At 43.0% G+C, this 24,307-nt stretch overlaps 1 protein-coding gene across 1 annotated transcript in view; it reads right to left on the bottom strand.

The window, feature by feature from the left end:
* Positions 1-24,009, bottom strand: part of CLCN4 (chloride voltage-gated channel 4) — a 44,565-nt gene extending 20,556 nt beyond the window's left edge. Inside the window, exons 1-4 of the mRNA XM_041472408.1 lie at positions 23,946-24,009; positions 10,566-10,717; positions 10,093-10,192; positions 4,121-4,308 (exon numbers count right to left, since the gene is read on the bottom strand). Of these exons, the coding sequence (XP_041328342.1) occupies positions 4,121-4,308; positions 10,093-10,192; positions 10,566-10,717; positions 23,946-23,949 (444 nt within the window). The 5' untranslated portion in view covers positions 23,950-24,009. The remainder of the gene's footprint in view (positions 1-4,120; positions 4,309-10,092; positions 10,193-10,565; positions 10,718-23,945) is intronic.
* Between the last annotated feature and the right edge of the window lie 298 nt (positions 24,010-24,307).

Raw genomic sequence — 24,307 nt, 5'->3', positions numbered from 1 at the left:
TGAGAAGTCTCCCTGTTTTCAAATCTGCAAGGAATCAACTTTTAACAGCATGTTTGCTAGCTTCATTTTCCAGGTGTGTCCAAATGAAAATACAGTAAGGATACCACTAACCCTTATCCTTATGGATGTATCTGGAAGAAGGGCAGTTTGTTAAGCTGGTGCTGGCTGAAGTGAGCAGCTGGTTTTGCTGATGATAGCAGAATGCTGAAGCAATACAGTGCTATCCCCCTGAGACTGAGCAGTCATGGATCCCACACTGGCAGTGATTGACATCTGGCTATAGTAACCAAGGGTTTTTGTTGCTACAGCTGAAGACAGTCTCGTGAATGTCTTCTCCTAGTGCTTTCAATTACAAACAGCTATGACAATATTTACTCTTCCTCTAGAGAAAACTCTGGATATCTTGCCTCAGGGCAAAATCCTCCTGTCAATGTGAACCTGGAATACTTCCAAAGCAGGCCAACACTATTACAAAAATTTGGCCCTTCTAGGGTTGAGTAGAAGCTGTAGTTTTGCCTCTAAATTCATTGGAGAAAAATTAACTTTGTTTCTTTTTACTTCTTCTTCTTCTTTTGCATCTTAAAAGTCATAAGAAAACTCTGTCAGCTCGTTACTGCAGTCACACATACACCTACAGTGCTGTGGCAGGACCCCACAAGAGTCCGTATGGCCAGTTCAATCTTATCCCTTGGGACATCTTTCATTGTTACATTTTCCAGATATCTGGCATTCTGCAGGTTCAATTGCAGCAGTTTCTAATGATTAATAATATTAAAACCTTTGGGAAGTGAAGTAGCAGTAACTCAGTATAGCAAATGGCTCATTTCGCATCCATTACATGCCATTACTAAGACTCTGAATCAGTGAAAGTCTTGAGCATGTACACTGGAGTCAGGACTGAAGCAGATCACCAGCAGAGCTGATCCTGCTATGACCCTTTCCATGACAGCTCAAAAGACTCACCCTGGAAGCAATAGTAATGAAGCAAGAAGGAAAACTGAGCAAAATTTTGTATTTTAGTTTGCAAGACCAAGCAATATTTCAGATCTGGTGTCAGTCCAATTTAGATGCAAATGGAACACAATTGAAAACAAGCCTCACAAACTCAGAACACTGAAATAAACCACATCCCTCAGGATGCCCTCCAATGTGTGCCTACTCCAGAGGCCCAGAGCTCTACTCTGACTTGATGGGGATCTCACAGTTTGCAGACTCTCTCCTATTTCAGCAGAGTGTGTCCTCAAGACTGACAGGTTCAAGGCTGCAAAATTGAGAAGTGGGTTCCAGGTTTAGAGAGGCTTCCTTGTCCTACAGTTCTCAGCTTCATGACAGGAGATCCAGAAGCCCTGGGATAGGAATTCAGTCCATTGCTGGATGCAGTGTCATGATCCATGGGAGACATGGGCTCCTTTCCTCTACCCTGGACACGTGCAAGCCATCAAAAATGGGGTCCTCAGCTCCAGTGAAGCTGGGGTTGGACCAAACTGAATCTGCAGAACAGGGAAAGTCCAGATCACCACTGACATCTGATGACCTTTTGATCTGCCAGTGAATTTGAGGTTTTGAAACTTTCTCACACCAAAAAACTCTCATCGCCTCCTCTTCCAAACCAGAAGGATGAAGGATAATTGGCTTACAAAACAGTGATTAGGGAAGAAAACATAGCTTGGTAGGTGACTAATGGGCTATTATGTTATCCATAATAATGTATAGCAAGCCTCTGCTTTGGGCTCATTTTATGGGAGCACTAGAATGGAAACATTTTTCAAGAGATGCCATAGGAAAAGTCACAATTCTCTGTGAAAATGTATGTATAGGGTTTATCACAGCCATAAATTGGCAAAACCACAAGGAAGAACTGATCTAAATCTCAGTCCTCAAAATGTCAAAGTTAGTTGGCTATGACGAGACAGAATCACAGTCACACATAAAAAAAGAAGGCATGTCAGACCAGAGTACCTTTAGGGAAACTGCTCCAAATACTTTTTGCCTAAATTGTGCTCCAATGTGCACTGTTGTTTTATAGGGCTCTTCTGTAAATGTCAGCCACAAAGTGAAACATAGGGGGAAAACCCCAGCAAAATTATTCTGAAACTCAGTCAAGTTCAGCGTATTTTGATACCTACTAAAATCTTCTACCTCTACAGGAACCATATAGCACAAAACTTGCCCATATCTTAAGCCTTTTGAACAGAAGCCTTTTGAACAAAACTGAATTTTTCCTTTCCAAATTCACATTTTTATTGGGCTTTCCCTGAGATTTCAGTGTAACAGTAACAGACAGATATATTAGTAATATTTACAGTGTCCAGCAGACCCTCAGGAACCCATAGATCTTAAAGGCACATTTATTTTAGGAAAGTAACTAAAACTAAGCCAAGATGAACCTTTTCTTATTTGTCCTACTGTGACAGTACACCAGGAGGTGAGAAGCTGAATTTGAACACAAAGTGAGTGAAGTTTCACAGTGCTCACCTGGCTGATAACTTTTCTAAAGGCCACAGCACACAACAGTCATGACTGCTGGTTTCGAGAAGAAGAAGAAAGCAATAAATTTTCTCAAGGATATGCATCTTTCCTATATTTCAGCCAAAGTAACAGAATGACAAACACATGCACAGGATTTCCAAATCCCCTAATAATTTTTAAAGTTTCCTCTTTTTTCCCTTCTGTGTCTGGTGGCCAAATAAACAATATTTTGTTTATTTTTTTTTTGTTTTGGTTTTGTTTGTTTGTTTGGGGGGTTTGTTTTTGGGGTTTTTTTGTTCTCTTACATTACAACATCAGTCCCATGCTGATACCCATATATCAGGGTAATATTTCTTCACTTCCACAAAGACACAGCCACCCCAAACATCTGTTAATGAAGACCAGGGTGAACCTAGCAAACCTCTGGCAAAGGGAAGCTCAGCACTGTGACTGGCAACCTGGCTGAGAGATTTTTGTCTCTGATCATATAGTGAGAATATGCAGGGACAGTCAGCACCCCACTACTTCCACTAGGGTTAACTAGAGCTATAGAAAATTGAGCTATACGTATGCACAGACACTCCCACCTAGTACTTCTTGGCCTGTAAGCTAAAGCAGCACTGAAGGGAACATGAATGACACACTTGCCCGGCAATGAAGGTGTCCTCAAACATTGTCTGCAGGACCAGACAACCTCCACACTGGGGGAAGATCCGAGACAACCTCTCCACATCACCCACTCGCACATCATATTCGGTTTTTGTCAAATTCAAGTCAGACATAAGAAGGAAGGTGGGATTTGAGACAATAATTTTGCCAAATATTTGAGTTGTGAAGGCATCAATATTATTCAATATATTAAATAACTTAGGTTGGAAATGAAATGTGGGTTTTGTATTTTTTCTACAGGTATTATCTGCCAAATGGTGTACAGAAAGGCTTCTTTTTATTGCTTTCAAAATGAAACTTTCACCTGCTTTGCTTTGAAACAGCATTCTTTGTATTTAAAATTACTATAATTATGAAAAAAAAAGTGTAAGGAAAAAAAAATCTGAAAATATAAGTTGCATGTCTGTCCAGATCAGCTTTATTCCTTCTTGTCCAACAAGAAATCCCTGCAAATCCTTCACTCGAGTGACTCCCAGGGAGCCCACTCTTTCCCTAGTTTTTGGTGCTAGCTAAATCTCTTGATGTGTCATAGAGAGACTGATTGCAAGGGATAAACAAGCAGTTCTTATGCAGCTCCTTGTATCAGAATACATAAAACCCCATCTGCAATCCCAAACATATCCCTCATAAATGTATTTGTCAGTGCTTATCTTTTTTTTGTCCCATAAAATTACATTTAAAAGGAAAAAAAGAAAATGCAGCTCAGGTCCCCTGGTGATTATGCTATGTGTGTTATGAAACACTTTTAGTTTAATACTGATAAAAAGAGAGTGCAAGCTCACAGTTTTCCAGTTTCCATTGCACTGAAACCACAGGACCTCCTTCAGGTTAAGCAGATATTGCTTGTGGAAATGTCTTTTTCTGCAGTGTGCTCAGTTCATTACTTTCCCTTTCAGACAAACCCTCTGCGGGGAACATCAGCAAGTAAGGAAAAGGGCAGTGCCAGGCCTGCTGCGACCCCGGGCTAATCAGGCTCCCGTACCTCAGACTGGCTTACGAGCAGCTCCGACCATTTCTGCCACTGGGGACACTTGTCCCTGTCATCAAATGTCGTCTCGTTAGACGTCCAGCAGCACTGCTCATGGCTGTACCAGAAGGCAGAGAGGCAGACACCCTCTTTCAGGTCTGTCATCCAATCCACAGCTAAATCTATCACTCCAGCTAATGTACCTGGGAAAAGAAACGCAGAAAAAGAAATGCTGGCATTAAAAACAACCAAGTTGCAAGGACAACAGATCTAATTTTAATAACATAATAAAAGCTGTTATTTGGGTAAGCAGGCACAATGTAAGGCTGTGTTCTCAGCCTGGAGAAGAGAAACAGCCTCCCAGCAGCCTCCCAGCACCTGAAGGGAGCTTATAAGAAAGATGGGGACAGACTTCCTATCAAGGCAGTAGGGCAAGGGCTAACAATTTTAAACTAAGAAAGGTTGATTTAGACTAAGTATAAGGAAAAATATTTTTACAATGAGGGTGGTGGAAACCCAGGAATAGGTTGCCCAGAGAGGTGGATGCCCCATCCCTGGAAACATTCAAGGTCAGGTTTCACAGGATGGCCCTTAAAGTCCCCTTCCAACCCAAACTATTTTCTGCATCAATAAATACAAACATGCCAAAGGACTGGGGGCAATAGCAAGTTTTTCTGACCTTCAATGCTCTCTCATAAGCTTTTATTTTAAACATCATCATTTTCATACTGACTGATGGCCAAATAGGGGAGATATAACCACTGCCAGGCTGCAGGCTGTCCCAGGCAGATTCCCCATCTGGCTGAGATGGGGAGGACGTTGTGCAGGGTCTCTATACACACACTTGGCCACGGGTCTCAAACCTCACTGTGTATTTCAGGCGTAATGGAGGAGAAGGATATCTATGTTTATGTACTGCTTTACTGGTCCCAGCAACCTTTTAGAAGGATGATTTCATTACAGATACAATGTAATGCAAATTCTGACTTATGAACTTAACAGAATGGGGCTTTTGATATGTGTGTACATTGATTAGCAATCTGGACATGCAGAATAAAATTATCCTTCAAATTCTCCATGTACCACACGGCTCGTTTCAGCTTCTCCCCGGTAATTCCACAGAGCTACAGTGACACCCGCTGGCCACCAGACACAGGTAAACTTTGTGCCTCTTTACACAGACACAAAGAAAGAAAATTTCTGCTTCTCTAGGTCATTTGCTCATCAGCAATAATAACCTGCCCTAGCAGCAGCACCCTCAGAGCATGTGGGTCTCCAGGAATGCAAAAGCAGCAGGAATGGGAGGTTGGGAGCAGCCAGAACACAGAGAGGCAGACCTGTGTGCTGTCCCTATATCCATACTTTCTGGAAAAAATTAAACCACCAACTGATAGAAGAGTCATTTAGTGTTTTTCAGATCCCTCTCATATACAACAGAAAGCAGAAGTCATCATTACTTTTACAAATAATCATTAATAAAATTTCAGGAGACTGCTAATTTATTTGAACAGAATTTATCGATGTGTATCAATGTACTGGGGAAAAAATGCAAACTGGTTTGATGTTTCCAAAACTTACAGATTTGTGGCTCCTGCTAAGAATGTAATTACGTGAAGCAGGGCTGGGGGCTGCTCCCTTTCCCCCAGCAGCTGGGGCACACAAGTGGGTCTAAGAGCTGATTTATTTCATCTGGAACTAAAGTTTTCTGATTTTCATTTCTGTGAAAGAGACAGGGGGTGAAAACACATTTCAAATAATTCAAGCCTTAAAAAGGATACTTGCCCCCACACTGACAAGCAGTGGTGCTCAGGGTAGCAGTGAAGAATCTCTGTAGTACAAAAATAATCTGAAGCACTATGCAGATATCCTAGACAGGATGGCACACACATACACACACACAAAAAAAGGCAATAGAAGGGAGTGATGATGTCTTTAATGATTCTTTTCTTTCATTAAGGTCTTGCCTTAATTTGGTTATTCTTTTCCATTTTTCCCAAGTTTCTATGGAAACAACGAACCATACTGCTAGATGACGATGAATCATTGCATTGCTGGCAACATCAGCCTGCACAGCTTCCTGCTTTGCAGTGAGCTCTACATTCTCCTCCAACTTTCTGAAAGTTTCAGAAACAAGGAATTTTCATCTCTTGGACGTGAGCACCAAATGCTGTGCCTCTTGCACCTCCTGAAGGACCTTTAACATTTTCTGTAACCTTCAAAGTTTACACTTAACCATATTAAGCTGCATATTAATGCTACCCAGCAAAAGGTGAAAAGGAAGACAGACTTTTGAATGTGTTTCCCCAATAAAGTTAATAAACATACTGAAGAACAAACATTCAGTTCACTAATATAATAAGCTCACAGGCACCTCGACACCAGTAAGACAATGTGCTTAATTATGCAGCTGATCTAATCCCTTTTGCCAAATTCTTAGGGATCCATATAAGGAGGAAAATGCTTTTTACTACATGCAACTTACTACACCAGTCTCCAAGGGAAGAAATTCATAAGGAGGCCCAGGATAATAATGCAATAGTGAATGCTTCACCACCCATGTGACCAGAGCTAGAAGTTTTTAAAGTTATGAATTTTTGCAACTTTAAGTGCAATTAATGCAAGTGCTAGACAGTTCGGCTTCTCAAGGTCAAGGTTTTATTTTTTTGTGCTTATTTTGGCTGCCAAGATTGTAATAGAGCATAAATTTATCTCCCTGCTTCTCCCATCAAAGCAGCTGAGTTTGTTTCCCCTTCCATGTAACCTCCTGCCTGGAAGGAAAAATAATGAAGTATTCCAAAGCCAGATAATGCTGAACTTCATTTTAGATACTAGCCTTTTACTTCTCTCCTTTTCCTTCTGTTGATGATGGCAAAATTCTTCCTTTACAGTGCCCTAATAAGAATGCTAAAAATTTGCATTGAAAAGAGTTTTCCTCATGCACCGGTGTCAGAAAACAGCATCACCCAAGTTGTGCAGCACAGAATTACAAAGGGAATTCTTGCACATCCAGCCTCAGCATCAGAGCATTTCAGCATTGCTATGATGGCACTTTTTGTCACATAGCTTTAGAAAACACAGACACTTGCTGATCTACAAAGAGCATATGTTTTCAGTTGGCCAGTAGTAAGGGTTAGGCTGAGGAACATCCACTGGTCTGCAGGCACGATGGGCCCAGCAAAAATTCAGAGTTCCTTAAAAACAAATGCCTAAAATTTTGGCATCTATGTGTAAATTTTAGGCTCACTCTCCATGCACTGTTTTATATGAGAAAAGCATGGAAACTCTGACTGAGACAGGCTTAGGTAGTGTTCAATATCTTTTTCTAGACCATTGTGTGAACAGTCTTCATCTGATCTCCTCGCCAAACAACACCTGTGGGTTTTACTGTTCCTTTTCTCCGCAATTAGCAGGTTTTGGCTATCAAAGCCTCATTTCCTGGAGCTCCTTAGTGCCCTTCCTGCCATTTGACTGTGTCAGACACCATCATCTCCCTCCAGCCTGATGTTCAAGGTCCTGAGGGTACTTGCCACACACAGTGAGAGGCAGTGGCAGTGCTGTGCTCAGGCTAATTTATGTGTGCACCCTCGCACAGGAAACTATGATATGATCCCAATGGCTGCTGTTACATTCTCAATATATGTCAGTGTTATCTGTAACCCTGAAGCTGGCTCTGCTGTGAGCAGGAAGCAAGAGCAGAACCCCCTCCAGACATTCCTTTCCCACCTACACTTTTCTGGGACTAACAAAGGATGCAGGTTCAATGACACTCCAAAAACAACAAGAGATATATATGTATGACATATAGATGACATGATACATGTATCATACTGTCAAATGGGATGGTCCTCTCCTTCCTGCCTCCATCAGCTAGATTTTGTTTGCTTATGGCTCTGTGATAACTAGCACTGCTGAGCCCACAAATCAACAGAAAACTAATCTGGCCAAAATCCATTTTTGCTAGCAAGTCAGAACCAATATTCACTTGCCCAGTGCAGCTACACACGCACAGAGCAACAGGGCCCAGTGACAGATGCACTGGAAAACAAGGATTGCTCCTTTTGACCTTGTTGGATAGTGTTGGCAGTAGAGGTGCAGCCTTTGAGACTTTCCAAAATCTGAAAGATAAAGTTTACCAAATCAATAGGATTTAGGTTTCTATATCAGTTAAGCTCCATTTAAACTCCTGGGCCTGGGTAAATGACCCAAGTGCTTTTGGAAACTTGGAAGCTCCTGGCAGCCTCTTCCCAAGAGCCCCATCTTGCTGTCCTCCACGCCCAGCACAGGGACAGCAGGGGCAGAATGCTCCATGGGACCCTGATGTCCTGAGCACTGCTGCTGCCACTTTTCCCTTTCTCTCCCACTCCTTGCCATACTTTCTGCTTGCCTCTGGTAATGCCTGGACCCAGCTGCTCAAGGGTTCACCCAGGGTCCATCCACTCCAGGGAAGCCAGGCTGCTCCCCCTGGAGCAGCAGCAGCTTCTGCCTGTTCAGCAGAGGAGGGGCCATGCAGGAGCCAGGCTGGTCCATGCAATCCCACCTGGTCCATGCAATGCCCTTGCAGCACGCTTTCTTCTCTGAGCAGGCAATATTTTACAAAGGTAGGAAAACAACACAAAGTGCCTCTTGACTGCACCACCACCTCCTCCCTCCCCAAACCTGGTTAAGATATCTGACTAATTTGGTTTGACTCTCTGGGGCAAAACATGCTGGTCTGCACCCTTGCTGTTGAAAATGTTGCAAAAGCCACCAGATCTCAGCTGCAGCTTACTCTCAACCCCCATTCCCAAGCTGGCCATATCAGTGTTAGGGCTTATCAGAGGACAGTGACTCCGGCTTTTAACAGCCTTGAGGATATCAGCAAGAGGTTTCATTGCAAATTAGAACTGAATAAAACCTTCTGGGATGTTTTTACTCAAACGGGAATGTGTGCATGTTTACCGCATTCTTTGTACAAGGAGAGGATTACTGAGGTCACTAGAGCCCTCAAGGGCTTGCTCTAACTTTATTTGCAGGCAGAATTCTTCATCCCAGATGAGGCCAACCCTGGCCTTCAGGCAGGACTCAGCAGCCCTGGTAGCACACAGTCAATCAGACTCTTCCCATCTCACCCTCCCAACCAAGTTTTTGTGGAAACAATTACATATCTATGAAATTGCATAATTTGCCAAACACATCACTTCAGAAATGTTTTCTCAAGAACTTTACCAGTATTTCTGAAGCTCCTAACAACTGTAATGAACATATTAACTTGACAGATGCTGAGCAGGAAATTCCCATCACCCCTTGGAAACTGGGAAAATTCACATGGTGCTTTCACCAAGTAGCATGACACAGGAGCACCCTGACATCATTGAAAAAGCATAAATAATGGCAGCTGTCTGAGCTGGGTCAGAGAAGTGCAGCTTTCCAAGCAGGAAGATGTGCTAAACTGAGGAGAAGACAGGAACAATTGAGGAAGTTAATGAATTTGCCATGTGAGTTTGAGCAGGCTGTTAAATATGTAATGTCTGTCTGGCCTGGAAGCAGATCTGAAACCAAGTCTGAAACTGTATTTTGCCTTCATGCATACATAAAGAAGATACCTAGAGGAAATAGCAGTTTATGAAGCCCCCCCCTTGAGTGTCCACAACCAATATTTTCCCCACATCATATTTTTTACTTGCAGAATTGAAGTGATGACAAGAAAAAAAAATTCTAAAAATTTTCTGCAAAGCAAAGATTCAGGAAGTCAAAGCATGAAGCACTCAAATGCAGATTTCCCAAAGCAATAGAAAAATCCTTCTACTGGTGAAAACATTTTTTCTAGGTCAGCACACAAGTGGGTATTTTTATTTAGAATCATAACTGCATGAATGCAATGTTGTCTTTTTTGCTTAAAAACAAAAAACGTCAGTGGAGAGACAATGAAGTACAAAGAGAAGCAGAGGGTACTGCAGCAGCTGGAGTGAGATGCTTCAGGCACAGCTGTAGCACTAACACATACATACCTGCCAGCAGTCCTATGAGAAGCATTACAACCCATCCTGACCAGGCATCCAGCAAACTCTTGATGAACTCCCATATGGATTCCTTGCTTTTGCTTGTAATCTGAAATGAAGCACACATATAGATGTGTTGCTGATTTGGGTTGACCATTTTAGAGTACAAAGTTTAAAATAATTAAACTCCTAGGTGATGCATACAATTTCTCTACTCTCTACTTCCTTCAGTCCTAATAATTTATTCAGAGATGCTCAGCTGATTAAGTTGCAGCAGCCCTTTCATACTTAAAAATTCAGGACATCCCATGTCCGTATATTTAAAAGTTCTCCTCAAGTCATCCCACATCTATGTGTTTAGAAGTTCTCCTCAAGTCATGCAAGAAGGTAGGAAGCACTAACTTTGGAAAACCCTTTGTTTTTGTCCCTGCCAGGATGGCTGTGGCCCAGGGATGTGAGGCATCACAGCCTGGCACTGGTACCTTGCGATGGCGGTCAGTGTCACGCGATTTCTCCCGCAGCCAGTCGATGGTGTGGAAATCTTCATAAGTTCCAACATCAGGAAAAGGCTCATCCAGAAAATCCATCAGGTTGCCTGAACCATTCATGTCTCCTGCATTGACCATATTAGGATCTGTATGTAGAGGAAAAACAAGTTTGTTAAGAAATTCAAGCAGCTTTGTCAGGCATTTCAGAACCAAGTTTTCTGAAATACCTCCACAAGCCAGGAAGTCAAGACAGCATGAACAGTAGTCCTGGGGGGCACACACAGACTCTTAATATTTGCTTTTAAGAAAGCAGGGGTAAAAATATCCACTACATGTCCTACTAAGGCACAAGAGGAAATAAAAGATAGCTGTTCCCAAACTAAAACAAGCAGTTAGAAGAAGCATTTGATGGGAACTTGGATGAGGGCACTTTGGAGTATGAGAATATCTATTGCAGCAAGGTGGTCTGTTCAGGGACATTGGAACAAGATGGGCAACGGAGGAGAAACCAGAATCAAAATGTACAAGAGACACAAACCTGACAGGGCCAACATGAAGAACATGAGCAGAAACAACTCATGCTAACTGGAGAGCTACTGTGTGTGTGCCTCTGGGATCCAGGCTCAGCTGCTGGCTCAATCTGCACGTGAGAAAGTGGCAGCCAGCTCCAGGAGGGCTCCAGCAGCTGGGCAGGGGTCCTGGGCTGGGACTGCAGGAGGCAGCTGTGCACTTCTACATCACTTAACAAAGTGCTGTTCTAAAGACTGTTAGTCCCATCCATCCTAAAAGAGATGCCTGGGAAACGGTGTTTTCCAGAGAATACCTAGAGTTTGTAATCTGAAATTATATGTCTAAAAAAATCTGTCATCATGGAGTTACAAGGGAGAAACACGAAAACACGTAGGAATGGGGACATATACAGACTTTATGGGTTGTACAGAACAGATCCTGCAGAGCTCCTTGACTGACACAAAGTAACTTTTGCTGGTCACTGATGAGGCCAGCACAGCCTTTGTTCCACCAGGTATAGAAACGGGAATTTCACAAGAATTTGAATCTTTGAAACTGTGAGGAAATTTCCCAACTCTGTAATTGGAACAGGCAAAAATGTAGCAGACAAGCTTTTAGCGGACTGTCCACAAACCCTGAAACTCTGCTCAGCCCTCTTTACTTAGTGTCTTTTTTCTTCCCCTCTCCCCATTTTCAACTGTTTTACTTGAAACTTTACCATGTAATTTTTTGCCTTAGTGGGGACTTGAGCAATGTAATAAGTATGAATACTCAGCTTTGTCAGTCTCTGCTCTCCACTGTGTAGGGTTTTTGGGCGACACAGACAACGTGCTGAGCACAAGCAGCTGAGAAAAGCATTATCTTACAGGCAACCAGCAGGTCACCATTATACTATTAGGAAAAGCCCTTTCAAATGCAGAAATCAAGTAATCTCCAAGCACCACTGCTTGGAGTTTTGTTTGTCTGAAAGAGAATCAAGCAAGTGAATCACAGCCTGGGGAAGGAAACTCAATGCAGAGCAGGTGTCCCATGCACCCCACTTTCGCACTGCAGAGCACAAATAAGCTGCCACAAAATTGGGGTGATCTAAAAAGCAGAAGTTAAGAAAAGTAGCAATGGAGAAGAGTGATCCTTCTCCAAGCAGGTGAGAGCACGCTCCCACGCTGGCTGAGTGAAATGGGAATCTGAAGGTGGGATGATGTGCCTCACCACAGGAGCTGAAGCTGCAAGGGGACTCTGAGCTCGGTGTCTCCTACAAGGACTGGAAAGGGAAGCTGAAATGAGGGGAAAGGATTAGACCACGCAATTACTTTGTAACGTTGTGATACTTTGCAGATCATTTGCTTCACCCAATTCTTCCCACACAGCGAAGCAGGGCCTGTAAAGAACGTGCAGCTCAGACTGTCTGCCTGCACAAGGCAGCACCCTCTGCTAAATAAACAAACTTCTGGAAACTGAAAGCATTGGCAACTTTTCCTTCATACCACAGGAAAATTACCCATCATGCGAGTTATATCACGTAAAAAATAGCTTTTTAAGTATGTTGTCAATGCCCAGCACATGACAGTATTGTGATGGATAATACCAGGCCAGACCACAAGTATGTAGGATAATTACAATCTCAGTCTGAATCTGTCCCAAAAATACGTGCTACACAGCATGTCCAAGGAGAGAAAAAATGTGCTAGAGACCACAGGGCCATGGAAGACTAAGAAAACAAACAAACTTTGTACTCAAGGTACCGTATCAGTACCTGGGAATTGCAGCGAACTGGATGATTGCCAGCCTTAAAGTTCACATCAGGTACTACACTTTTGAAAGCAGAGATGTGATATCAGATTACGCAAAACACAATTTTAGTAAATAGAACCTAGCTACAGCACTTTTGGGCTGAGTACTACAGAGCTTCCATCTTACATCCTATCACCAAGCACTATAAATATCGCTTTCCTTCTCTTTATTTTGCATTTATTTCTCTCACTTTACTTTGGCATCTGTAACAATTTACAAGGTTTATTTCAGGATGAGCTAGCTTGCCCTCTGAGTGAAGCTTGCAGAGATGCTCTCAGTTCTGTCAGCAGAACTGGAGCCTCACACCAATCAGTCAGTTACAGATATTTTAATACACATAAATTAAGGGCAACTTAACCTCATCCAAACATGAATTATAGCCAGGTGTACTGCAGCAATACACCCTCATGATGGCAAAAGCATGAACAGCCATGGTGCTGGTTGTCTCATCTAGCATGAGAAATCTGCACTATACCCAAGACACTAAAACCTTGACTCCTTTCACAGATGATGACAGGAAGTGAACTATTTACATTAGAATGAAAGAGATTACTTCCCAGAAGGGATAATTTCTGTTTATTGATCAGAAAGAGATGTCAGAGGTAGACATCTTCATCTGGTCTAATGATCACAATACTACCAGTTCCAAAGGAAACATTGCAATACCATGACATGCAAAATTAGTTACAAATGCAGCTCCTCAGAGCTGAGCATCTAAGAGACTTGGATGCTCTGACAGAGCTTATTGTATACAATGAAATGTGCTGAGTCCTTCTGAGGAATTGTCTAACCTTTCATATTTTGTCCCTTTGCTGTTCCATGTCTTAGACATCCTTGCTGTCCTTTGTACTACATTTGCAGATGCTGATGCGACATAATTTGTGCAAGGGCTGTTTCCTGCTCAGTCCCCATATTCTTTTCCTAATAATTTCTGGCACTCCACCAGCTTTTCCTAGGGCAGACATCCAACACTAAGCAGTCTGCTGTGACTCCTTGAGAGATTGGCCAGTTTGGAGCCTATCATTCTGTAATCTCTTAGGGACATTTTCCCCTTTATCCACTTTGAATTCCATCAGCCATTTCATTCCCTACAATACAGTAGAGACCCTTAACAGTGAGCACTCATTTTTTCCTAACTAACTTACTGTACTTACAACTGAACGCATGTGTCAATAGTCTGCTTTAATAATTGCAAGCAATTTCTTTCTAGAAGAAATAATAATTTATTTTCAGAAACTGAGCTAGAAAACAAAGAAACCTGACCAAACCACCTATCTCTGGAACTCACAGGGTTAGCAGACTTCCCTGGAATTAGACCCATGCCAGACTACTGTGATCCTCTAGATGTAGCAGTCCTGGCAGGGACTGAGTCACAAATCAAGAAAGGTCACAGTGCTAGACTGAGAATTGTGCCTCCTGATAGAGGCTTTCCTGGCTGCCACATAACCCTAGACATCTTCCAGAAATCTTGGGCCAGTTCAATCTCATGGTCAGTCTCTGATCTCCCAGCCAGCCATGCTTGGTGCACAGTATTCTGAAACCATAACAAGTTAATTACACTACAAATATCAGAGAAGCTGCATGAGAGCAAGCTGGAAGTAAGGGTCCAAGTATCAGCCTGTGAAGCTTTACAACTGTAGGAAACCAGATAATTTTTAAACACATAAGGAAAGCAAAGAAGAGATTCATGCAAACAAACTAGAAAAGCCAGGGTGCAAACACAGGGAGCTGCTGATGGACCAGAACACACCAACAAGCACAGCTGGTATTACATAGACACAAGATCTCATTACATTTACTCGTGTTTTATCATTTTCTAAAGAACGAAAAGGTAGTAGTGTTATCGTATTTAGGGTCACTTTTTTTTTGCAAGTCTCACAGTGAGTAAGCTCATCACTTGACTTTGATCAGTCTGGAGCTAAGTTTTAGAGAATAGTGATAAATCACATTTACAGTGAGAATGCTGACAAACTCAGCTTTAGAGCACTGTTACTTTACATTTGCACGTGCAAATGTAAAGCCACAGCTAGAAGAGCTCTATCAGTGAACTGACATTCTAGGTAGTATGCTGACTGACTGATCAGATATGAAATGTATCTGACATGGCAAGCACACACCAAAACATCCCAGGGTTCAAAGAGGCTGAAAAGCATACTGATGGAAAACAACGAGTTGAACAGCCATCAAAGGAAAAGTGTTGGCCCTGGCCTATTGCTCCTAGACATGCTAGTTCCATGCTATGTTCTCCTCATCCTGTTTTAATTGGATACATTGCACTGAGGCAGGCAGTATGATTTTTAATGCAATTCCAACAAGTTTCAAGTTACTTTCAACAGATCACAGTTACTGAATTACTTCAACACTTCAAATGTTTCTAGCAGACAAACGCTCACCTACATGCTTTGCTGTTTTCCTTGAAGTGGGGAGTTGCTATGTGACACATGACAGGATGCAGGCAGCAAAGGATACCTCTCTTCTGCTGTGCCATAAGGAATAAGTGAACCTTGTAAGAGGCTGGGAGAAGAAAGCAAAAGCCTGAATGCCAATTGCAAGTTTTTCAATTCACATTTGGAGTGCCTTTTTCAGGGTGTCCAAAGCATCACCCGTTCCATTTCCAACAAATGTACCATATGTTAGCCAACACACCAAAGGAGATCACGGTGTGTCTCAGGGCTTTTCTGTGCTCTAGTACCAACACATCCACTGTGATAAAACAGAGGATAAAACAGACACAAAGCTTTTGAATCGTGACTCCATCAGAGCTGAGCCCACCATTCACCTGAATTGTTGGTCAGATGAGCTGTGTTCATGTGGCGTGACATGACAGCAGTTACCACAGAAATGAAGGTGCATGGGGGCTGTGAAAATCCCTGGGATTTATCTTCTGTAGGAGGCAGTAATGAACAATGAAATTTTATTGGCAATCCTCACCAGACCCCTTTTCACAGGGAGATAGTTTGCCACTCTGTGCCCCTAATACTTGTATTGATTGTTCCAAGGACCAAGAGTGGTGCCCCAGCCTCATGGCCTTTATCTGCTCAAGGGGATCTCTCAAGGAAAGGCACCTCCTCCTGAGAGCTGGGCGCTCTGCCAGCATCCATCCACCCCACTCCCAAGGAATTTAGACCCAGTCACAGAGATGGACACAGAGCACTCTCCTCAGAGGGCCTGAATCCAGGCAAACAGGTCAGTGCTGCCAGCAGAGTGAGCTGAATCACAGAATCATGGAATGCTTTGGGCTGGAAGGCTCCGTGTTCAGAGGGAGCCCTAAGAGGGTGAGGCTGAGGGGGAAAGTTCCTAGAGCCCAGCACAGTTACACCATAGGTCTTCAGCACCACCTGGCCAGAGAAAATGGGCCTGACAGCTGAGGAGGCAGCAAGCAAGATTATTAACAGGGTCACCATGAAAAACATAAATGAAAAGTACAGGGAGACGATTACGTCTTTTGTGGAGGGGTCAGAGACTGAGGTCAGCTTAGCCTAGAAGAGACCAAGGGAGGCCAAGGTGGTGTGGATATAATTCCCCTTCCACCACCTGCCACATAGAAGATGATTTAGAAATGGCAATGTGTGATATAGGAGACAGGTAAACAGTTATTAAACATTCTTCTCAACAAGAAGTAAGATGCTGTGGGGTGGTGATTTTACAAGGAAGAAGTCTTCAGCTAAAGTAAGCAGGCTGAACCCTCAGCAAGTTAAATGGGTGATTTTCTATAGGTTGAAAAATATTTACAGGCAATTTAAGATTATTCAATTTAGATGCTTCTGACTGAACAAGCCAAACAAGTTATTGACCTTCTGCCTTAATGATGAAGTTTATAAAATGTGTTAAAATGGCCTTGAACCAGAGTAATCAAGTCCAGACCCCTGGAATAAGCAGAAAATACTGAACCCACTTACAGCCCTTTTTTTGAAACATAATATGGGGAAAAAAATTTCCCTATAAATTGAGAAAATACAGAGGAAAGACAAGATTTTAAAATTGGCAAATGCCTTTCCTACAATTCAAGGACTAATTGCACAGCCTCCAAATACAAGTAAATAGCTCTGCAAACCCTCAGCTTCTCACCACACTAGCACAGGCAGGCTGCAGTATCAGAAACAGTACAGTAAAATATTGCAGTATTTTATTGTATGGCCCCACCACCACATATTATGGAGTTTCCAGCTATGATAGTGTGGTCAAGTTAAATACAGTCACGTCTTTGATGTGCAGCTTTACCCTGAATAACCTCTATGGAAAAAGCCACAGCAGAGCTCAAAAAACACAGGGCACCAGATCACAGGGGAGAGGCCTTGGAGAGAAGGGAAAGGCAGGAGGGAACATTTGGGATAAACGGCAGAAACTGAGGCACTCCTCTGACCAAACCACAGCCTTCAGCTGTCCCCCCCAGCCACCACCCATGCTCATGGGGTGAGCCCAGAGAGCAGAGCTGGCCTGGAGCACAGGGGCGACACGGACGGGAGCTGACACCCAACCAAAAGGGCTTCCCACCCTTCCATCTCAGCCAGACTCCCTCTTCTCCTTTTCTCCTCCATTCTCTTCCTCTGAGGGGTAAACCACACCCCAACATCCCACTCCCTGCTCCTTCCCACAATGACTCTCCCTTTAGAAAACGATTTCTTTTGGTATGAAATATCGTGTGCCTGCTCCCTTCAAGTTTTCTTGGAAAGTCTGAGCAAAATTAGTTCAGCTGCTCAGTTATGTCAGAAAAGAGGAAAAAAAAATCCCAGCTCTTTCCCTGCAAGCTCCAATTGGAATTTTTGCCAAAACTGGCTCTATATAAAAAAATGTTAAACTCACATCTCTGTTTCCAGTGAGTCTTAAAGGTCCCTCCAATAAATTTACTTGTTAGTACAGATGTTGAGGCTGTGGAAAAAGCAGGAGGGAAGTATCACTACCTCTGGAATATTCATCTGCAGTTCTGAAACTGAGCTGAAACATCTCTATTGAAGGATGCTCCTCTGCTAACAGCCCAGAAGTTTGGGCAGATGAGCCTCATGAACTGTATCAACACCACACCCCCTTACTTCTTGAATGAAACAAGTTTCGATTAGGTAAAACACTGGAAACCTTCAATTTCTGGGTAAGAAACCACATTTCAGGAGACAGGACACCCTGGAAACCAGCCCTAACAGTATAGGGGCATGTATGGTTTCTATTCTTGGTTTCCCTCAAGTCCTCTTCTTCACGAAAAAGAGGGGAATTTCCCTTCTGAACCAGTGGTTTTTACTGCCACAGAGCTCTAATCCACATCTGAAGAGTCAGGAGTGCTACAGGGTTTTCCTCCTCATGTCAGACACAGCTAAGCTTTGCAGCACCAGATTTCCAGTGCTGCTCTTTGCCTCTTCATTCAAAAAAATTTAAGATTAATGAAGAAAACCAGGTTTGGAACTGCAAAAAGAAAAAGTGAATGTGTTCAGAGAGAGCAGAGTTACACTGTCAGAAGGGAGGTGCCCTGGTACACAGTTACTCCTAAACAGCTCTTTCCTGAAATGGAATGTTCAATGGCATTCAATGCATCTCTCACTGAAAACCTTTTTGAGCCTTCAGCTTGAAATAAAACTGATAAACCCACATCGGAAAAGCCATTAATCTGTTCTAGCATGTCACTTCTCGTGATTTGAGCAAAGGCTGTGAGTCATTTTCACACAGGAGGGGGATGTTTTCCTGTCCACAGGGCACTGGTTTTCACTGCTGCCTTTGATGCCAATGGGCTGCACAGCTACAGATGAATTATTTCACTGCCCTGAGAGGAAGCTTCTGCAAGATGGGGAGACCCTCTCCTTGGGGTGACGCTTAAGAGAAAAACGTTAAAAGTGCTGTAGGAACAGCAGCCTAATGTAACCCTGACAGAGTCTCTCTTTTGACATTAATAATCATGCGTGAACTTTTAGTTCTGCCGGGCTAGAGATGAAGAAAGCTGAAAAAACCTGAACACCTGGTGTGTACGTATGCACACACAAAAAATGAATTAAGATGCTTTCTCTACAACCTCTCACTAAGAGGAAAAATTAACACACACACGCCCCCACACCCCTGCTGGGTACCCTGAAAGCTGCAGCATGGTGGCAAAAGCAACCAGGAAAAGGACTGGTTCCTCTGGGCACCACATCCCTTCTGAGGGTTGAGCACCATGCTGAGCTAGGAGCTGCTCAGGCCTCAGAAAGGCTGAAAATGACACAACATCAACCTCCAGCACAAGCAAGATGCCTCTGGACTCTGGAGGAGCCTGGGGGGTTGGGAGCATCCCCTTTCCCCTGCTACAGCACCTGGCTACAGTCACAATCCTGCTCCCTTTGCCCTCCAGATCAGCCAACAGCAGCTCCATGGTGAAGCAGTTCCCAGCCCCAGGAGGTTACAGAGCTCCAGAGGGGCCTGCTCTGCTCAGGCAGATAGGAAGTTCCCTAACCCAGGGTCAACACTCCCCATCTCCTTCTCCTCTGCTCCCTGTTTAAAGGCTACCAGCCACTGCCTTTGAAAAGGTACAACGTGTGGAAGAGAGGCCCCTGTGGGCACAGGCGCTGAGCACTCCTGCAGCCAAGTGCTGGAGGCCTGGCGTGGCACCCCAGTGCTGCCAGGGACAGCCCCTCCCAGCTGGGGATGACCCCGGGATCCCCCTTTTATGCTAAGCAACTCTTAGGGCACTTAAATCCTTAATTTCTGAGGGCCTTCAGCATACACACAAGACTGGTGCCCTGTCTTCCTGCACAGATGTCTGACTCAAATTGAGAGACCAGGAGAAGCCCTGCCTGGCACACATTTCCATAGGGCACTTCCATATGAGCCGGAGGAGGGGGGGAACCCTTCAGACCTGCGGAACCCAAGCGTGGCAGCCCTGCTGTTCTCCTGGCACGGGCAAAGAGCCAGGTCTCAGTGATCCTGGTGGGCAAGAGCACAGCTCGGCTCACAGCCAGTGCTGGAGAGAACTGAGCCAGCCTTGACTCCAGAGGGAACCAAGAAAAGAAACCCAGCATTGCCACTGACAGGATGCAATTTCCCCCCTGCCCCCATCACCTCATGCAGCAACAGGTTTGTATTTCTATCACTTTAGAGGCTCAGTCTTGAAAAAACAGGAGAGGCTCTGTTGGAGAAAAATAAAATTGATTTTTTTTTTTTTTTTTCAGTTTGGAACAACAATTGTTGTTTTGTACTTCAACAATTCATTATCTACTTTTCCCCCCTGCCACACCTTATTTTCTGATACTGACACAACTGCATACCTGATCACTGGAAACCAGAATTCACCCCACCCTAGGATGTACAATCTACTTCAGCATGGGAAATCCAAAATATCTCCCCTTAATGTATGGGAGAGCACACAGCGATTCCAGGCATGCCAAATTTTCACATTTTTCCAATAGTGGGAACAAATTACTTGAACAAAGAACAGGATTTGGAAGAATAAAAAAAAACTTCCTGTAGGCCAGGAGTAAAAAGTCACCTGACTCTCTGCCTAATGAAGCTGCAGCTTAGTCATCCTCTGTTCTCTGGCAAAGGCATGGAATTATTTATCACAATTGTTAAAAAAAAGATATCATTTTCTTTTCTGATTAGTACAAGCTCAAAATTAATTTAGTTTCTCACACTGCAACGTGCATTAGAATAAAGTTTAAAAACATTAAGAATTTTGAAACACTAAAATATATTTTAAAAGCTATACAGAAAAAAAAGCCCAACAGGAGAGTCAACATTTTTTTTTCCTTTACAGATATATATTAATGTATTTGCACAGAGCACATAATTAAACATCCATGTGTTCCTGAAACCAGGAAAACAGACTCTGGACTTTGTTTCCACAAATATTAAGTCCAAAAGCACAATTTGCCTGGGATTTTTCAGCCTTTCGGTGATCGGCATTTTGCAAGAGAGCAAAAATCCGCTTGTCATCTCCTACATTCCTTTTGGAAAAAGATTTTTCACATTTATATAGGACAAGGAAAAAATGACCTTTTACTACAGCAAATTATGCAGGAAACCTGTCGGACTAGGTGCTTTGAAACCACATCAGCGAAAATTAACAATAAAGGAAAAGCCTCTTTCCCCAAATACACCTCTTAACCCCTCAAGCAAGTTAATCCTCATTCCTTTATAAGCTTAGACACAACAGCAACTTCCTTTAAGAATCCAGGGGAAAAAAAAAAAAAGGCAGGGGATTCAAGCAAACCACTATTGCTGCTCTCTTTGCACGACTGAATGATGATGGCTGCTCACGTAAGTACAGAATTCCGCAGACACCCGAAGGAGCCATTGGAAAGTACAGGGAACAAAGGGCCTTCTTTAGCTATAAAGCTCCATCTGGCAGCATTTCTACGGGAGATGCCAGCCGGGAGATAGCACAGAGCCAGCAGGCAGCCTCTGCACCTGCAAACCCTCTGCTTGCAGAGAAAATGTGCCGCTTTATTCCCCAGCAGAAACTCTGCCCCACCGAGCTGGGGCTCCACGACTGGAGCACAAGGGCAACTGGCAAATTATTTTTTTTTCGAAGAATTATGTTGCTTACCTGCAATGCAACATCATTTAGCCCAATCCCAATGATTTTAATAGCATCCTTCCTTGGGTGGTATGGCTGCAGCAGCAGTGATGTCATGGGGAGGAAGCAGTAACAATCATGTGACTGCATCCTCCGTCTATAGGATATCTGATCGGGAGACGCACCAGCCTGCAATCCTGCGGGATTACACCGCAAGCCTCTTTACCCTGCCCTGCCTGTTCCGTCACCACTGGAAAACACGCTGCTTTTTTCTCTTCCTAACCTGAGTTAATCAGTCGTTCTGTGCATCTTTTATGCAACAGCACAACATTCAGGTTTCTCACGAGGTAAAAGCATAGGAAGTATGCTGTGTGCATGCCAGCAAGTATTCCTGGTGACTCTGCCGGCTAGGTTGCTGCTCTGTGAAATATCACAGCAGCTTGGAAATGAGACAAACTGCAATTTCACCATCGCTTCCATTTTTCTGGCACTGCATTTCAAGCTTATCCAAATTGACTTCCCTCCATCTTCTGTCATATTCATGCTTTGCAAGCCTCCCTCAAAGGTGTCATCCTTGTTACCTTCATTTCTTAATTCTTCCATCCATCCATCCATCCGTCCATACATCCACTTCTGCCTTTTTCTCAATGCAACTGTCACTGCTTGAAAGATCCTCTCCTATATTCCAGGCTACTTTTCCTTTCCAAAACATTTGCTTAAGCTTTCCCAACTACTGAAAACCTAGAACTTCTTAAAATACTTTTTTGAAAAGGCAATTAGCCTGACTTTCACGTTTTGGTTAACTGTGTATAGCATCTCAACTGTAATATTGGGATTTTTGGTTTTGGGTGTTTTTTTGTGGGTTTGTTGTTGTTGTTTTTGGGGGGGTTTGTGTTTTTTGAGGGGCAAGGGGAGTGTTTAAGAATTTTATCATGCTCAGCAATGTATTTGATTTCTACAAGAATATAAGAATTGCCAAAGTTCTGACTGCACAGATTTTGTACAAGCCATCAGGGCTGTATTCTGCAAGGCAAGAGGTTGTAACTGTTCTTTCTGAAGACCCTGTACATGTCTGTACGTGTGCAGCATGTTGTATTTCAGGACATTCCCCTTACTGCTCACCTTTCTGAATATTGTGCAGACTGGTTTTACCCCTGCAGGTGTCCAGGCAGGGGCTTTGTATTTCCAAGCAGATGCAACAGCTGAGTAGAAGGAGGTCTTGCACAAGCACCCATGAAAATACCCACAGGTGACTGAAGGCACATAAGTGACTTCCACTCACTTCAAAGTCAAAGCAATTCAGTTCTGGAAGACCTTTCCATCCCATGTGCTTGAGCAGTAATTTATGGATGTGACATGTATTCCTGATAGGAACTCCCCATGCAAAGCCACACACTGGATTTTACTCAGAAATTTGAACACTCAGCTTGCTTCACCTGAAGTTCCCACACCTTTCTGGAGCAAGAATCATGCCTTTAGAGAAGAGGTTTGATTATGCCCTTCACACACAGCACTGCAGATCATAATCCTCTACCACTCATAGATCAGTAACAGCCCCAGGCCTTCAAAACTATGTCAGTGAAATGTGGAAAAGTGATGCAAGTGCCAGCTTCCTGCCAGCAACTATTCTTTGTGCCCATTAAAATCAGTATTAATAGGTCAATTGAATTTGTGAAGGAAGCTGAACACTGAGCACTTGTTTATTTTCTTGATAATACAACTGCAATTTCCTTCAATCAGTTTATGAGAGGAAAATATAGAAAACAGGAAGTAGCATTTACTTGGTGAAACATCTACACCTGGGAATTTCCATGCCAAAGACACACACTTGAACACAACACTGTGCCCTAGACAAAGAATAGTAATTTTGTATGCTTAAAAAGTGAGTGTTAGGGTCTCAATCCTACATTTTTTTTCCTGGACAGACTTTCCTAAATTAATTTCCTGGTTTTATCTTGTCTATTACCAGCTGATCTCATTAGATCTCCTACTGCAAGTACATTTTTAGTTGGATGGTCAAACTGCAGACAAACTAAATTGACAGAATTCCTGATTCTCTATTGAAAATACAATATATATCTATGCTCAAATGTTAGAGATTTTCAGAAATTGTAAGGAACCAGAACCAGCTCCTAAGAAATCCAAGAATATGGAGAAATGGAGACTTTCAAAGTGCAAGCAAATGATTTAACTGACATTTACAGATTCTAAAACCAAATCAACTTTACTCCTTGGTATTTTCTTCCAATGCTACTCAGTCAATTGAGTGATCTCAGAGAAAAAAATACATGCTTCACATGTTGTTTTAGACAAGGCTGTTCTTGCTGTTGTTAGCCTGCAGTTTCTCAAGTCTCTCTGCAAATGCTTCTTCCTCTCAAAGATGTACTGCACTATAGTCATAAAGGAGGTTGGGGTCAAAACAAGCTGTGATGGGCCCTCTTCTCCAAAAACCAAAAGACAGAGTTCATCTGACTCATTAAAAAAAATTATAATTTTTACACTGCACTTACCTTTAAGTCCTGCAAAGTGATTAAAAGAACTGCAGCAAGAAATACAAAAAAAGATTTCATTGTTACAAGAGAAAACCCAACCCGACGTACCCATTATGCTTCTGCTGTTGCTCCTGACGGCAGCGAGACAGGGACGGTGGCCGTTCCAAATGCCTATTTCTAGCAGACTGTTTAAAAATAACCTAAACTCTGTCATACCCTTGATGCCTTGCAAATACTGGAGAGACAGGAGTCACATGTCCTTGCTATGATTTTTCCTGTGCTCCTGCAGCTTGCAGGGCTGCAGAGGGAAACTGAAAAATGGCCGTTGCGTAATTATGCAGATTTAATGTTTCCTTTGTGTAAGTAGCAGTAAATGCCAGCCTAGAAAAGCCAACCAGCATTCTTCTGAGTGGTTTCCACCTTGGAATTAGTCACAAGTAAGATAATACAGACTATGTAAGAATTAATAA

The sequence above is a fragment of the Pyrgilauda ruficollis genome, unplaced genomic scaffold, assembly GCF_017590135.1.
Source record: "Pyrgilauda ruficollis isolate IOZ18807 unplaced genomic scaffold, ASM1759013v1 scaffold29, whole genome shotgun sequence".
Lineage (NCBI taxonomy): Eukaryota > Metazoa > Chordata > Aves > Passeriformes > Passeridae > Pyrgilauda > Pyrgilauda ruficollis.
The sequence above is the reverse complement of the archived record's forward strand: the minus strand, read 5'-3'. Positions and strand labels throughout refer to the sequence as shown.